This window comes from Nanorana parkeri, unplaced genomic scaffold, assembly GCF_000935625.1.
Source record: "Nanorana parkeri isolate BGI_ZX_2015 unplaced genomic scaffold, ASM93562v1 scaffold49, whole genome shotgun sequence".
NCBI lineage: Eukaryota > Metazoa > Chordata > Amphibia > Anura > Dicroglossidae > Nanorana > Nanorana parkeri.
This window is the reverse complement of record NW_017306317.1, coordinates 2,131,866-2,148,103: the sequence shown is the minus strand read 5'-3', so window position 1 is coordinate 2,148,103 and position 16,238 is coordinate 2,131,866. Positions and strand designations below refer to the sequence as shown.

The window sequence follows — 16,238 nt, the reverse complement described above, 5'->3', positions numbered from 1 at the left end:
TTCTTCCATAAATCAAGAAAACCTTAGGCCAAATACAGTTCAATCCCCACCACCACAACAATGAGCCTATTTCTTGTTCTTTGTTTTATAAAAAGATAACTTCCATTTGTGGGTCTAGACATAATACAGTATGAGAATCTGGAATATAAGTGTAATAATCTTATATGTCCCATTTTCAGTGAATGCACAATAGATTTTAAACTTCTATAGTTGAATTTATTTTCTTACCTCTTTTTAGAATCATGATCAGTTTGTACAGAATATTATGGTGTTGTAAAATATAGTATTGATCTGAGGCTTTCATGTTTTACTGATGCTGCATTCAGTTAATTGAAATTAATATTGTATTTAATAATTGTTTGCTCATTTATTTTTCTAGTATACAGTTAAGGTTTTTTTTTTCCCTTTTGAACTAATACAAGTCTACAGCATATATGTCATGGTTTTCATTTCATTTCTTGATTTAGGTATGAAGCCTTTTTCCCTGTGGCTCTTTCCTGTTTGATGTTTGTATGGATATTTGTAGAGCAAGAGGCATTAGTAAAGCACGCCCTTTCTTTCAAACAGAAGGTAAAAAATTTTAGCATCAGCATTTAGACATTTCTTACTGTTTATAATTTGAACTCACATTTTATAAAGCGTACTTACCCTCAGCAAATTAATTTAACACAAGGTTCTTAAAGTAGGCACCTAGCCCCGGCCTGTGTGCACCTCCATTCTCAGAGTGCTTGGGAGCCTATAACCCTAAGGAGCTCAATATACAATTACATTCTACAGCTTTGAAATAGGGGAACTATTACCCCCGCATTCACTTAATAGATGAGCAAAATTGTGCAAGGGTGGTCAGAACTCCGACTTCAGTCTAGAAGTTGGTTAATTAATATTAAGTTTTGAAGGTGAATGGGAGTGTATGTAGTCTCTTCAGGGTGCCTGCTTTTAAATCCTACTGTTACTTGTATTTGCTGAGGAAGAGTACAGTGTTAATTTAAAGGAGATTCCATTTTTAATTAAATAGACCATTATTAGAGACCCGGACATATCATATGCTTCTGTCACACTGAAGGAAGAACTGGTAATGCAGGAGGTTTAGCAGCTCCTGTGCGAACAAGGATGAATGAGGCATACATTGCTGCAACCTTTCTAGCCAGTTGAGTATTATTATTATTATTATACAGGATTTATATAGCGCTAACTGTTTGCACAGCGCTTTACAATATAAGGAAGACATTACAATCACAATACAATTCAAGACAAGATGGTAAGGAGGGCGAGTATAAGTGGGAATCAAGGAAGCTTCTACATATACAGGAATTACATCTGGACTCTAAAATTCACAACAGAAAACAAATCATTAGGTACAGTTCTGTAAAGTTATCTATCTGTGAAAAAAGTTTCTGCTGAACTGGCCCTTCTTAGCAAGGCTTTAGTTTCAGTTGTGATGAATTCATGCCATTATAAAAGATATTATGTAGGCATTGATGTCAAGAAATGTACATTTTTAGCTAGGTTATAGTTTCTCAGTTGCTTGTAGGAAAGTTTGGATGGAAGTATCCTTCAGTGTTGCTGTTTTGTTAATCAGATATTACAGGTTAGTCATTTGTAATTTAAAAAAAGGTGGTTGATTTTAGCCGGTATAAATGTAAACAAAGATCTAATGTTGTATATTAAAATCAGATGCAGTATATTTTCAGGTCAGTATTTACTTCCCACATCTTTAGTAAGGAATATAGAGCTTAATTAGCAGATAGATGTTCTGTAGCAGAATCCCTTTTCATTCCCAATCAGCATCAAGCATTTAATAATTTAATTATAATAGTTCCCGGAACAAAGCATTAACTGCATGTGAGCTCATCCTAACAGCTTCCGGCAAGGTAATACTTAGAACAAAATAGAATGTGAAAAACTAAAAATATGCACATATCAAAGCCCCACAATGACATACAGTGATGTATGTGGCATAGTTGCTTTGTGTTTAAAAAATATCATGCAGTACCACTGGGAGAGATTTGTCTTTGTCATGCTGATAATTCTCCACTGTTTGGAGACAGGTCCTTCTAAGTACACTGCAAATGGCTGCACAAATATCACCTTCAAGAAATTCAATGCATTTGTTGACTTGTGTGATTATTGGCTTTTTAGTCTCTGTTAAAGGTCACTTTATTGGAGAGGAAAGTGTTGAATACTAAATGGTGCCTGACTTGCAGTAAGCCTAATGCCATGTGAAAATAAACGGGATAAGATGGGATACCCATAGTTTGGATAGCTGATGTCTTTCCCTTTATGATGGTGCAGTGCTCTGTGCTCTGTCTCTTCTCTGTGGAATATGATCATTTGGAATGTATAATGCCCTACAGGTGTGAAGCTGATTCTAATGGTTAGTATGCAGATTGATAGCAGTACTTTGTTAGCCAGAGATCAATTCCCTAGTGAGAAGCAAACATTTAATGCAAAGATGAATGAGCAAATCGTAAGTTGAGATCGTTAATGCTAGTTGTATACATTACATAATTAAGTGGCTAAATGATTCCTCAAAATGTACACATATTTGGGCTAACAAGACAGTGTATCATTGGTTAATTGTGCCTAAAAAAGGAGTTACAAGTGGCCCACGTGCTTATGTTGTTTGTTCAACCGACCCTTAAAATGCTTCATATGCATTTATTTTTTTACTTACTTAGAAATGTTTACAATGTTTAGATATTTGGAGTTGAAGGGCAGTCTCTATTGAATAGTATGTGTCTATTCAAAACTGTGTTAGTAAGTCCTTAAGCCAGCAGCCATGATCAACGTGTGGATCAGTAAATACTTTCAAGAGAAACTGTAGTGAGTTTTCAGTAAAAAAAATGTTTTAGCTATTATTTAAGTGTTTATCTTAGAGGGATTTTTCTAAATAACGTATACATTTTTTTTGCTTACTGTTAAACATTTTATGGAGAGGCTTATAGTAATTTGTGTCTTCTGTGTTTAGTGGCTATCTACCTGTTAGTCGATGTTTGCTGAAATAAAATTTCAGTTACTCTGAAGCATTATTGGTCTTAAAGAAAGCCACAAGCCTTTCATAAACCAGTGCGAGCACAGCAGAGCAGAGCGGAATCTTCTTAAAACAGAAGGCTTTTATGTCATCAGTGCCATCACAAATCTACGCAATAGAGGTTTAATCTTCATTTTAATTGACCCTTTCCTTTGCCCATGCAGGGCAAAGCAACAGTTTCTCCTAACAATAAACTCCCGCAGCTGAATATACATTACTTTTCTTAGCTTCCCTACCACATTATTTCTTCATGAGAGCAGTGAGAAGAAAGAAGAAGCTCTGTATAAGCTTTATTTTGACTGACTTGAAAAAACATATAAACAGCGCTCTCGGATGGGCAACAAATTAGCTTAGAGGTGTGTGTGCAGCCCTGGAAAACAGGAGGAGAACCTGTGGATTGTAAATATTCAAAAAACCAAGAAAGGGCGCAGAGAACACTGGCTAGTTAACAAAGTAGTGATGAAAAACTGAAGGTGGTGGCACTTACGTGTGAATGCCAGGATCTGGAGATGGACTTGTCCCCAGCAGACCCGACAGAGACGGCTCGTTGACACACGCGGCCACGGCTGCCACAGCCCTATCCAACACCCGGTTCCTGTCTGAATGATCCCTCTCCAACACGGCATTGGATTCGACTTGCGTCTTCTGCCAGCTGCTTCTACACATGGTCCCCAGCAGATCTGACCGTTACCGCTCGCTGAGACACACACAGCTGCGGCTGTTACAGCCCCGTCCATTGCCCGCTGCCTATTGCCGATAACACAGTGATCCCCCTGCCTCTCTCCCACACCGCACAGACCCCTCACGGCACTTCAGACGAAGTCCCCTCTTCTCATCTACACTCTCCCGTGGATATACCTCTTGGATTAATACATCGATCACAGTCGGACACCACACCACGAGTGCCCTGATCCTCCATACCGGCCGTCCATCTCCAGATCCTGGCATTCACACGTAAGTGCCACCACCTTCAGTTTTTCATCACTACTTTGTTAACTAGCCAGTGTTCTCTGCGCCCTTTCTTGGTTTTTTGAATTTTGACTGACTTGGAGCTTACAAAGGGTTAATGACCCTCTCCTAACAGGCATGCTACAGGGGTTTGTAGCATAAGACTGATTTGTAGACTCAATATTTTAGAGCTATTTATTTCAAACTGCAAAGAGCTGTTTCAGGCTATTTGAGCAAAAAGAACAATAATAAAGCATAGTCACTGTGCGGCAATAAGCATACAGTATATGACTGCCTCCATCTACATATATAACTGAATTAAATAGAAACATTTTGTAAACATTAACACACCTTGAAGAGATTGCAGCCTTTGTGACACATTACAGGGCAGTTAGTAAAAAAACATTTAGAACACTATACATCTATCAGCCATAACATTATGACCACCCGCCTAATATTAAAGTGACACTAAACTCAGGAGTTAAATTTTAAAATGCATTCAAATACCTTATCTATTAACAAAAATGTATCTTATTTGTGTATCACTCAGATGTAGATCCTCAAATCATCTCTGAATTGGTGCTGACACTGCCCTTCCTTCTGGAGGGTGGCTACTTTTGTTTCCCATGGTCCCTGTGTGTGTTGTAAAGTAGTCACTGCTCCAATCTCACATTTAGTTTACTAATTTGTATTGAGATTAGAGTCCATCATTGGTATGATTTTGGAGCGGTGGCTACTTTACAATTCCTATGGCCTATCATGTATATATTCCATTTTTTTTTTTTTTTTTTTTAAAGTTTGATGTTAGGTGGACTAAGAGAGTGCATAAAAATGCTCAGACAGTTGAAATCCCCATTTAAATATTTCCAGGGCTGGCTCTGTAACGTGCAGATGTAAAGCAGCCTTTTTGTTCCAGTTGAAGCCTGGCCATGTAACAGCACAAGGTGCTTTCCAGAATATATGAGCGGACACTGATAACATACAATTTTTTTTACAGTGATCCTGGCAAAAGTTTCCCATTGCAAGTGGAAAGAAATAAAAACAGAGCTTGTAAATCCCATATTCAGGGAAATGTGTGCTCTTTATAGTCATAAATGCTTTTTGCCTTTCCAAAGCTTCTAATCACAACAAGCCTGTTTTTCAATGCAGTCACAGAAGTGAAATAGATGAGACATACAATATCATTTAGCATTGGTAGTTATGGCCAGAATACAATCACCGTTTTAATCCCGCATACACTGTTCCAATCTTTTCCTGTGTTCCGTTTTTACATAATATTCCAATTTCCATTTTTGTTATGCTGTTGCCCTATTTGTTGTGGAAAGGAAGTAGCTCTGGGATACAGTTAAGGGCAAATGAGCAGCATACACCAAAGTTATACTACAACATTATTAGCAGACAAATTACATGACCATGTGCCTAGTGTCAAGATCACAGTATTAAAAAAGGCGCTATTATGGATATCATCCTTTTTTGCTGTTACATGGCCACTTGAACTTTTAAGTCTTGACATATTTAGAGTCAATTTACTTGACTCATTCTCATCTTTTTTCATTTTACAAATTATTGAACTGTACGGATTTTCACTAATATCCTGCAACATAAAAATTGCAGCTACCGTGTTTTAACTTTATGGCTCCTCTGTTTTAGGAATTATATAATGTTTTGGAGTTTGAAGTGCATTTTTATGTTAAAAAAAAAAGTGCAATTTAGCATGTGTGCAAAAAATATGAAAAAAAGCCTGACAGCAAAAATGTTTAGCTGTATACTGAAAAATTACTGACTCAACAGAACCATCATGCTGTTTTGTGAACTGCTGCATGTACAAACACTCTTATTTTCAGTGGCAAACACCCTTTAAACCAAATTTGTATCTTCAGGGATCTGGTTAGATGATTAAGACGGATACATGTAAAATGTTGAGATATCTGTGCATAGAACACAAGGATGCTGTTTTGCTTTGTGCAGAATTGCAATTGCGCTTTAAAAAATGTTACATGTAGGAATGTCCAGATACCAGTTCAGAAACCAGTGCTGATACTTGGCATTTTCCCGAGAACTCTCAGGGTTGCAGCAGTTGCAGCTGGGACCTGGCTCTGGTGCTCCACCACTGTCCTGAAATGATTAGTCTGTATTGTTTTAGAAAAACTGTCACATGACAATAAACAAAAATGTATCAGTACTTGTATCTGTGAGTACTTGGACAAGTATCAGTACTTGTACTTGGAAAAATGGTTTTGGTGCATCCCTAATATATATTTATAAAAACAAAATAATGCATTAAAATGAGGATGTACAAATCCCAGGAGCTCCGTATGCTCCTTAAAAATGACAGCTGCCTCCTAACTTTTTAATTTTTTCTCTTACCTAGTCCTGGAGCTGGAAAATTATCTGTACATTTACTTGTACCGAGTACGGTACTTGGTATCTGAACATCCCTAGTTACATGTGAAAATGTTTGTTAGTGTACAAGTAAAAGTGTACTTATGTGTGTGAACCCTAAAAAATGTGTTGCTGTTCCTTCATTATCCAGTCAGTATGCTGTGGTAATTAGGTGACACCCATTGTATTCCTTAAAAGAGAACTATGGGGTAAGTGTTTTTCCCCATAGTTCTCTTTAGGGTTACGGGAGGACATATAATAACCTCCTACCGTGACCCAAAGCTGAGTATAAAGTGGGCTATTGCCCACGATATACTGAGAGCGCCGCAGCCGGGACGGATCCCGATTATTCTGTCAAGATCCACCTAGCTGCGTGAGTGACAGCTGGCTCTGCCTATCTAGAGGCAGAGCCAGATGTGCCCACTGCCCTCCCCCCCCACAGGTCCGTCCGTTCCTCCACTCAGCGCTGGAGGATCGCTGCAGGGAGATGATCGGGAAGTGAGCTGATCGTTGCATGTTTCTGCTCACTTCTCCATCAATAGAGCAAACCTGTGACAGCTTCTTTGTCACAGGTCGGCTCCAACTATGAGGGTGAGTGGAAATCAGTCACCTCATACTTCTCCTTTAACTCTGCTAGAGAAGGTAGTGTCACTCTCCTGGATGTGCTGTCTGGCAAAAGTGTTCACAAAAGTGGTTGTACAGAATTACATATCCTTTGGTGCATCAGATAGTTTAATCATGTGCATTTTAACTGTGTATGTAGCTGTTTGTCTGTAGTTGAGCTTTAAGCTCCGAGCTGTCTGCAAATGCTCGTCTTAGGGCTTATATGCATTCAATTGAGATGCATATAAGCCCTAAGACAGAAGTCAAGCAAATTATGATGGGTCAGACTACCCAGATCTATTTAGAAAAAACACATTCAAACAGAAGATACAGGCCAATCAAGAAGAAGGAAAAATAAATTAAAACTGAACATTTTAGTAAGTCCTTGCTGTAAAAATTTGACAAAACCGATCTATCTGCAAGAAACCAGAGACAAACCACTGAAGGAGATAATACTGCTACTGTGCAGCACATCAAATAACACTAGACTAAAAATTGCTTTGAAAGAGGAAATTGCAGAGGAGAGATAACACAGCAAGGGAATATCAACATTATAAATTATAAAAAGGATGAGCTTAAGGTAAGCTTTCTCTTTTATAAACAGTTATATTTGTGTAAAGGGCCTCTCCAAAAATGTTTACACATTGTACAAACAATACATTGGGTGCATAAGGGCAAAGGGAGATACACCATACTATTACAATGCTACAGAACACACACAAAAAAAGTATATACTATAGCTGTAGACACATTCACTGTTTATATTGGAATCAAATGTATTTTTGCAAAGCATTTTAAACTAGACTTTCAGTCCATTCTGTTTAAATAGGGTAGGGAATGGTTAGAACCTCTGAGATTTTAAATGCTGCCTGTTTTTCCATTGAGGTTTTTCTGTCAGAAATTAAATCCTGTCTGGCTCCTTATAATGGAGATTTTTTTTTGTCTTTTCCTGTTCTCTCTTGACACCCATCACCTGGAGAGGAAATGTGAGGAAATTTTCTTCTTAGAGACAGATGACAGTACAATGTGGAAAGAGGTTCTAATCCTCCCTCAAGTAGCAAATGTGTTTTTACTGCTGCCTGTGCTCCCATATCAGGGCATGTTTCTTCACTTCCTGTTTTGCCCTTCTCCTGACACTTAAATAGGCAGCGAATTGAAAAAACACTGCAGTGTTGGCTTCTACTGTGCACTGCTGCTTCTGCACAAGTTGTGAACTAGTTCAGCAGCATAAATTGCAGGTCCTGCCCTTTTAAACCCTACCCCCCACTACTTCTGCCTACCTCTCAGCCTACCCCTCATTTTACACCCTCTCTTCGTCATTTACCCTTTGCATCCACTGCAACATCAATGGCCTCAAGCAATCAGGAGGAAAATCTGTACATCAATCAGCACATGAATCATGGAAGAGGGTCAGCATAAGGCCATACTGATTATAGACAAGTGTAGGTTTGAACCTTGTCTAAAGTCTTCTAATCCCACCCTGCTGTCTCCAGCAGCATCCTTGACCAGGCAGGTGTCTCTTTGGCATCTGCTCTATGTCGCTGGACCAGGCAGTTTGCAGCTGGGTCTACGTTAAAACAGACTTGTGGTCCAGCAAACATGGGCAGGTATTTGACATATCCTTCACAGCCCTTTGGGTACATTTGCTGGCAGCTAGGATTAGGAATGATGCAAGACGGAGCACACTGATGGAGCTGGTGGTGCCTCTCCATGTACTGCAACATAGTGATGGTTCTAGCGCAGTCACCTCTCCCACCTCTTCCGCCGAGGTCTCATACAGTGAGTCCTTAGAACCGCTAGTTAAAGTTAAGCTGTAGACAGATATAAACGACACAAAGTAATGCAGCTATGTATTCATTCATGGGTCCTTTAAATGTATCTTTTAAATGCAAGCAGTGTAAGTACCTAAATTTGACTTATCAGCCTCTTGAAGTCAAATATACAGCAGAGCTCTGATTGTGCAAGGGAGAAGCAGCACCCCAGAGCCGATGCAGTAACAACAAACTAGGTAACACTTCCACTTTGTTTTGCAGCTGGTATGCCGGGGGACAGAAGCCTTGATTGAACCAGTGATCCTAGCTGTTCAATTGAGGGGTAGGCCAAGAGATGTCTCACCCCCACACCCAATTGTGCCCAACAAGGTCATATGTGACAACTGCACCAACCTGCTGTCCACCCTTCGGCAAGGGTACTTTCCTGGCACCTGTGCTGAAACCAGCACTTCCTGGTTATCTACCTTGGCTTCCAGGTTGTCCTGCAGCAAGCCAGAAGAGTTTGAGGCCACTTTAGGCACTCGTACCTAGGAAATGTTTGTCTTGTTGAAAAGCAGCAGCAACACAAGCTATGTACTAACTGCCTGATATGTGATACATCCACATGCTGTAATTCAATATTGGCCATACTGCTGTGGCTGCAGCAGCAGCAGCAGTGAGCCATCAACTAATATCTATGTAAGAACAGGAGGAGGACAGGCTCATTAGTGGCTCCTGATTCAGGGTGCATGCAACATCTTGTTACCATTTGAAGAGCCAGCGCGTTGAAGAGGCAATAGAACAGTGAGCCACAATGAGGTAGGGATTTGCAATACAATCCTTCTGGTGTTCCTACTGGAGCACATGCTGCATTGTGTAAAAGACTAGGCACTGGGTTGGCGCACACTGTTTTACAGATCACGTTTAATAAATACTGGGTGGCCATGCTGGACCATTGTTTGAAGGTTTACCCTAAATGTGCTTTAAATACTAGTCCCCTCCTCACATCCTCCCATGTTCACCAGAGCCTTTCCCATCCTATGGAATTTCCTACCCCAATCTATCTGACGATTCCTGAAAACTTACCTCTTCAGGAATGTCTATCCCACTTCCTCCTACAAACTGTATGTCTAGTCCCTTAAGCAGCTTATCTCTCACAGTTTATACATTCTGCATCACTTGTTTCTCCTTTTAGATTGTAAGACCTCATGAGCAGGGTCCTTCTAATCCTCTTGTAACTGTACTGTCTCCCCTTATTTTGCTAAGTGCTGTCCAAACTGTTGGCACTATATAAACCCTGTATAATAATTATAATAAGTGGGCGTTCATCGCAGTGGGGGGAATGTGGGACTCAGAAGCTACAATTAATAACCTGGGGTATGGGTGTGGGGTGTTTTGGGTGCACAGTGTTTTGTTTTTTTTGGGGGGGGTGTTCAAAGGAAGCAGTGAGGTGCAACAACTGCCTGATGTGAACTAATTGACACAACGTTCAAAGCTGTAATTGAAATTACAAATAAAATGTATACATAACATTATACATATTAAATATGTTAAAATTTTAAATACAAATTTTAGTGTGTTATTTCAGAGACATAAATACTGTATAGACTTGCTTAACAGTATGTAAGCATCTTTAGTAGGCTGAAATTCAAGAGGTAAACACCAGGCAGGTTTAAATCACAATTCAAAATTACTCGTTATTATTTCACTGAAAAAAAGACATACAAATTGTTCAGTACATGCACACTATGTGAGTTGCTACAGTATGAAGACAACAGGCATATTTAAAATCAAGATATCAAATTTAACGTTTTATTTCACTGAAAAAAATTGAAAAATTTACACTCTAATTTGTAAGAAATACAAATTAGAGTGTAGTATATAAAAACAAATCCAGAGGTTAGACAGACTTAATGCACACTTTGTAAGCAGCTTAAGTAGACCCCAGTGTAAGAGGGACAGACTAGGTACGTTTTCATGAAAATTTTAGTGTAATATGTCACAGAAAAAAACTGAATTATTATACAGACTTGATTCAAATTATATCACAGCAGCTTTAGTATGCCACAGTTAAAGATAAGGACCATGGAGGTTTTAAGCAAGTAATCAGAATTATATTGCATTAGGAAAAAAGGCATACACATTTTACAGACTATGCATACTGTTTAAGCACTTTTATTAGACTCCATTTATAACAGAAGGGACACCAGCCAGCTTTTAATCCAAGAATCAGCATTGTAGTGTATTTATTTGATATGAAGAGCCACAAAAATATTGTTGTGACTGTGCAAAGTATTTAAGCATTTTCACTAGGCTGCATTTTCAACAGGACATACACCGACCAGCTGTTTAGATTCTATTTATTGCAATAAAACTAGGGTTGTACCGATACGGGTGAGAGCCCTTAGAGCCTCCTAAGACCCCACACAGCCCTGGTGAGACCATGCACAGCCGCCTGAGACCCCACAAAGTCACTTGAGACCCTGCACAGCCCTCCTGAGACCCCTCACAGCTATATGAGACCATGCACAGCCCTCTTACAGCCTCTTGAGACAATACAAAACCCTGCACAGCACTCCTGAGATCCTCCACTGGAGACATCAGGCCGGAGCTGCACAGAGTATGTAGCTTCATATTATTCTGCATTGCTGTGTAATGCAATGCTGGGATTTGTAGTCCTCTATAGCCAGTTACCATTTGGCATTGCTGTATAATGTATTGCTGGGATTTGTAGTCCTCTATAGCTGAAGGTATTGTTCTGCTTTGCTGGAATTTGTAGTCCTCTATAGCTGATGGTATTCTGCATTGCTGTATAATGTATTGCTGAGATTGGTAGTTCCTCTACAGCTCAGAGTCAGTGGCAGAACTACCAGGGGCACAGCGTTTGCTGCTGCGACCAGACCCTGGCACTTCACAATTGTCCTAAAATCAATAGTCTGTATTGTTTTAGAAAAACTGTCACACAGCACTTAAAATGTATCGGTAATTGGTATCGGCGAGTACCCTGAGGAAAAGTATGAGTATTCATACTCGGTCTGGAAAAAGTGATATCGGTGCATCCCTAATAAAACCCCCCAAATAATATTTAATTGACTGTGTGTGTGCAGTATTTATTTCAACATTAGAGTGTATTTAGTTTACTAAAAAAAGCCATCAAAAGATTGTGTTGACTGTGTGCACAGTATTTAAGCACTTTGACTAGACCACTTTTTGAACAGAGAAAACATTCACTAGAATGTCACTTGTACTAGGCCCTATTTTGAACAGGACTCATACCAGCCATTTTTACGTCTAGAAATGAGCAGTAGAGTGTAATCATTTTGCATAAACCCCCCCGCCCCCCAAAAAAAATATTGTAGTGCTTATGTATGCACTATTAAATCATTGTATTAGGCCTCATTTTGAATAGGACCTTGACCAGCCATTTTAACCTCTTGCCGTCCGCCCGTAGTAAAAAAACGGACGGACGGCACTGCTGCATCTGCGGGTTGCCGTCTCCAGACGGTTATTTTTTTCTGCTCGCGCGCGCCCCCTAGCGGGCACGCACGGGCAGAAAAGACCCGTCCAATGCGAACACCCGGTACCGGGTGTTTCACATAAAGGCGATCAGCGGGTCCATAGCCCCCCCTGACCCCTCACCTTGATTCCCGGGATCCGCTGGCCCATCTTGGATCCCGGGACCGGCTCCGAGGGCGTCAGGAGGAGGAGGATGAGAGATCAGCTCCTTGCTGATCTCCGTCAGGGCTGTGAATGCAGAAGTGATGTGTGTTACATCACTTCCGCATTCACCTGTCAGTCATCTGGCTGCTATTGCCAGAGAGAAGAAGCTGATAAAGCAGATCTCTGCTTCATCAGCTTCTTTTGGGGTCCATAGGTGATATTAGGGGTCCTAGTGACCCCTAATATCTCCATAAAGAGGACCTGTCAGTGTGCCTTTGCTATTATATAGGGGGTTGTTATCCCCCTATATAATAGCAATAACAATAAGTGCAAAAAAAAATATAAATAAAAAAAAATAAAAGTAACACATAAAAAAATAAAATAAAATAAAAGTCACATATAAAAAAAGGGGAAAAAACCCCCCCAAAATGTTTAACTCCCCCACCCCCACGTTTACGCGCCTATAAACGTAAATACGCGTCCGGTGCCCCAGCGCGCAAAAATTACAATTGCGCTACACATGTTACATATCGCCGCGAACGTCGCAGTGAGAGCAATCATTTTAGGGCCATCAATCACTGATAACACTAAACTGATGAGCGGTAACAGCTTTTAAAGCGTCGCCTAGGGCCAATTTTGGGTATTATCGTTTTTTGAGGTTTCGCGCGCGCACGCAATTTTAAGGCTTGACATGTTTAGTGTCTTTTTACCCGACGTGACCCCGTCTTTTATATTTTACCAAAAAATTGGGTAATAATAAATGTTTTATCATTTAATATAGGGGAAACTGTTTTTTTTTTTATTTCGGTAATTTTTCCTTAATATAGTAAAAAAATAAAACCCCCAGTGGTGAATAAATACCACCAAAAGAAAGCTCTATCTGTCCATAAAAAAGGGTATAAAATTCATTTCAGTACAGCGCTGCATGACGGAATAAATGTCAGTTAAAGTACCGCAGCGCTGAATACTGAAAAATGGCCTGGATGGGAAGGGGGTTTAACACCGCGGATGTCAACTGGTTAAAAACTAGAAATCAGCATTAGGCCTCATTCGCACTGTCCACTTGCATTTTTATGCAGAGATCTGTCTGCAAAATCTGTCAGGCTAGATGCTTTTTTATGCTTCTAGATGCTTAACATGACTTGGGTTTACACACATATGCTTTTAGATGCAACTTTCCTTTGTCCATCGAAACAATCCATTGAAGTAGCAAATGAGATTTCAGCAAATAGACGTGTCTTGCATTTTCTTGCTTTTACACGTGTTTGCATGTGTTTACATGCGTTTAAAAGCTAAAATTGTTCCCTGGATGCACCTGACTTCTTTTTTTCCTAAACACAGCTAAACTGACTGCATCTAAAAGCATCTAAATGCAAGGTGTGAATGGATCCATTGGAAATCCTTAGATGCATTTAGAAAACCTCTAAAAATGCATATAAAGGCACCTAATCTTACCCTAGTGTGAAAGGGGCCCTAGAGTATAATTAGTTTGCCTAAACAAAACTGCCAAAATGTTGTAATGTCTATGTGCACAGTATTTAATCATTTGTAATAGGCCCCATTCTGAACAGCCATTTTAAAATCTACAAATCAACATTACTGTATTTGCCAAAAGAAAGCCACCAAAATATTGTTTAACTAGGCCCAATTTTAACAAGACCCCCCACTAGCTATTTTAAAATCTAGAAATCAACATTTGGGGGTAGTTTATTTGCCGAAAAATTCCCCCAAAATACAATAGTACTTACTTTCACAGTATTTAATCATTTTAACTCATTTTTAATGACCCACCACCATCAATTTTATAGTTTAGAAATCAATGTGAAAGTCTGGAAAACATGAATGACAGGATCCACCTTCATCAAAATAATAGTACAACTTCTATGAGTGAAAGAGAGAGAAGGAAGGGGAAAATTGTACACATTTTGTTTGACTCTTTCATACTGGCAATACTTTAATAAATTAAACCAAAATGTATGTTCTTACTCCATGTGTGCAGGTGACTTGTGACTCTCCTTCCACTATGCTATCCCTGGGGCTGCATAACAAAAAGACCCCTAAACTTCAGCTTTAAATTCTTCAATAAAGCAAAAGATACTTTCATTTAGTTAAATTTACTGAATTTGCTCTTTATATTGTGAAGCTGTAATACATACAGTTTACGCATTTCTCCATACAGAGGTCATTACATATAATGAACAATTTTGAATCACTAATGGTGAACCAGGTTGGAAAGCACATTCACTGCAGGATCCCAGTCTAAACAAATATTGTAACGTCTAACTAAATTGTAGTCACTTGCAGACAAATAATGTTTTAGGCTTGAATGTTGGGAAGAACACTGGACATTTGTTTTTGACCTACAAGCATTCTTATATAAATACTGCACATATTTAGCTATTGCCAAAGAGTGGTTTTCCAACAGTGGTCACACCTACATGCTCTTAACGGCAAACCATTAGAAGTTCTCAAGTTATTTTTTTTACATTGATCACACAAAGTTTTTCTCCTTTACTACTTATTTTTGATTTCTCAGAATCTTAAAAAATAATTTTAATGATATGTTGTATGTGCTGATTTGTGCTCATCTGGAGGTCTTGCAATATGTACATTTGCATAACTACCGGTTTTAAGCATGGTTATGTTGGTGCTGGTTGGTTATTATTGACACATGTTCATTTCATGGCTTACCACAAGGGGGCATCTAATGTTATTGAAGGTGACTAGGATGACACATGACATTGATTTTCCCTTTTTTTTCCTTCACAGCTTAACAGTATTGACTTCTCCTGCAGAACAGATATAACTCAGTTTCGACAACTAAATCTGGATGACATTCGAAGAGCCTTCTTTTTGGTATGCTTTTTTGTGGAGTGCTGGAGAAATAATGATGGAAGAGATCTGTCATGGGCATAACATTTTTTATTTTATTTTCTTAAAGAAAAAATGAGTTATTCTTAAGATTGCAGAGCGGAGTAATCCACACACATAAAAAATAGGCTCTTAGTCTCGGCTTCAGACACTTCCTGCCTATTTATTTTATGCTGCTCAGCAATTATGTTCCATAAACTTCGTCTGTACCCATTTGTCATTTCCATGTTAGCATTGTGAAGAAATGCATCATATTTCTGGGTTATCGGCTTTAAAATAACATAGTTTTGAGTAAAAGGTCTTGTATAACGGTACAGGAATGCAAAAACTGTTTGAAAGATAATCTATAATGACTGGGCTCATGCAAGAATCTTATAATTTAGTCAGTTAAATTATCATTAATTTGCAGGTTTTCCCTATAAAATGTATATATTTGCCCCCTGTCACTTAGCTAAAAGCAGCTCTAAACTCCACTGTACTTACCTTAAAGTGTTGTAACATTTGCATACTCCATCGCTGTTACTGACATATTCACTTGATATTCTTCCTGGTTCAACATGTTTGCCCATCTTGATTGGCCTGCAACAAGATGTTGTAGCTCTCATGCTCATGCAAATAGCAGAATTATAGGCATGCACAACTCAGTTTAGAAAATAGCAAACAGGAAGGTGAGAAACCTTCCTGCTCTGGATTTTGTTTTTGAACAAGTCTGCTTTAAAGCGGACCTTTATCCTCCTTTGACTAACAATCACATCAGCATACAGCTCTGCATGCTGATATGAAATCATCTTACATTTATTAGCGAAACAAACTTATTTTTATTTTACTTACAATTTCTTTTTTTCCCACTTTACTGGTCCACTTTGGCACAATTCATGTAATCGTGCCCAAGCGTTGCATCCTGGCATCCATCAGTAGAGCATTGCTGGGAAATCTCATCTGTAATCTCACGAGATCTCAGAGAAAAGCATTTTCTTCCCCTGAGAGGTTGT

General features: G+C 39.1%; 1 protein-coding gene across 1 annotated transcript in view; it reads left to right on the top strand.

Annotated features, from left to right (window-relative positions):
* Positions 1-16,238, top strand: part of LOC108802119 (GPI ethanolamine phosphate transferase 1-like) — an 82,250-nt gene that overhangs the window by 20,667 nt on the left and 45,345 nt on the right. Inside the window, exons 4-5 of the mRNA XM_018574009.1 lie at positions 468-570; positions 15,145-15,231. Of these exons, the coding sequence (XP_018429511.1) occupies positions 468-570; positions 15,145-15,231 (190 nt within the window). The remainder of the gene's footprint in view (positions 1-467; positions 571-15,144; positions 15,232-16,238) is intronic.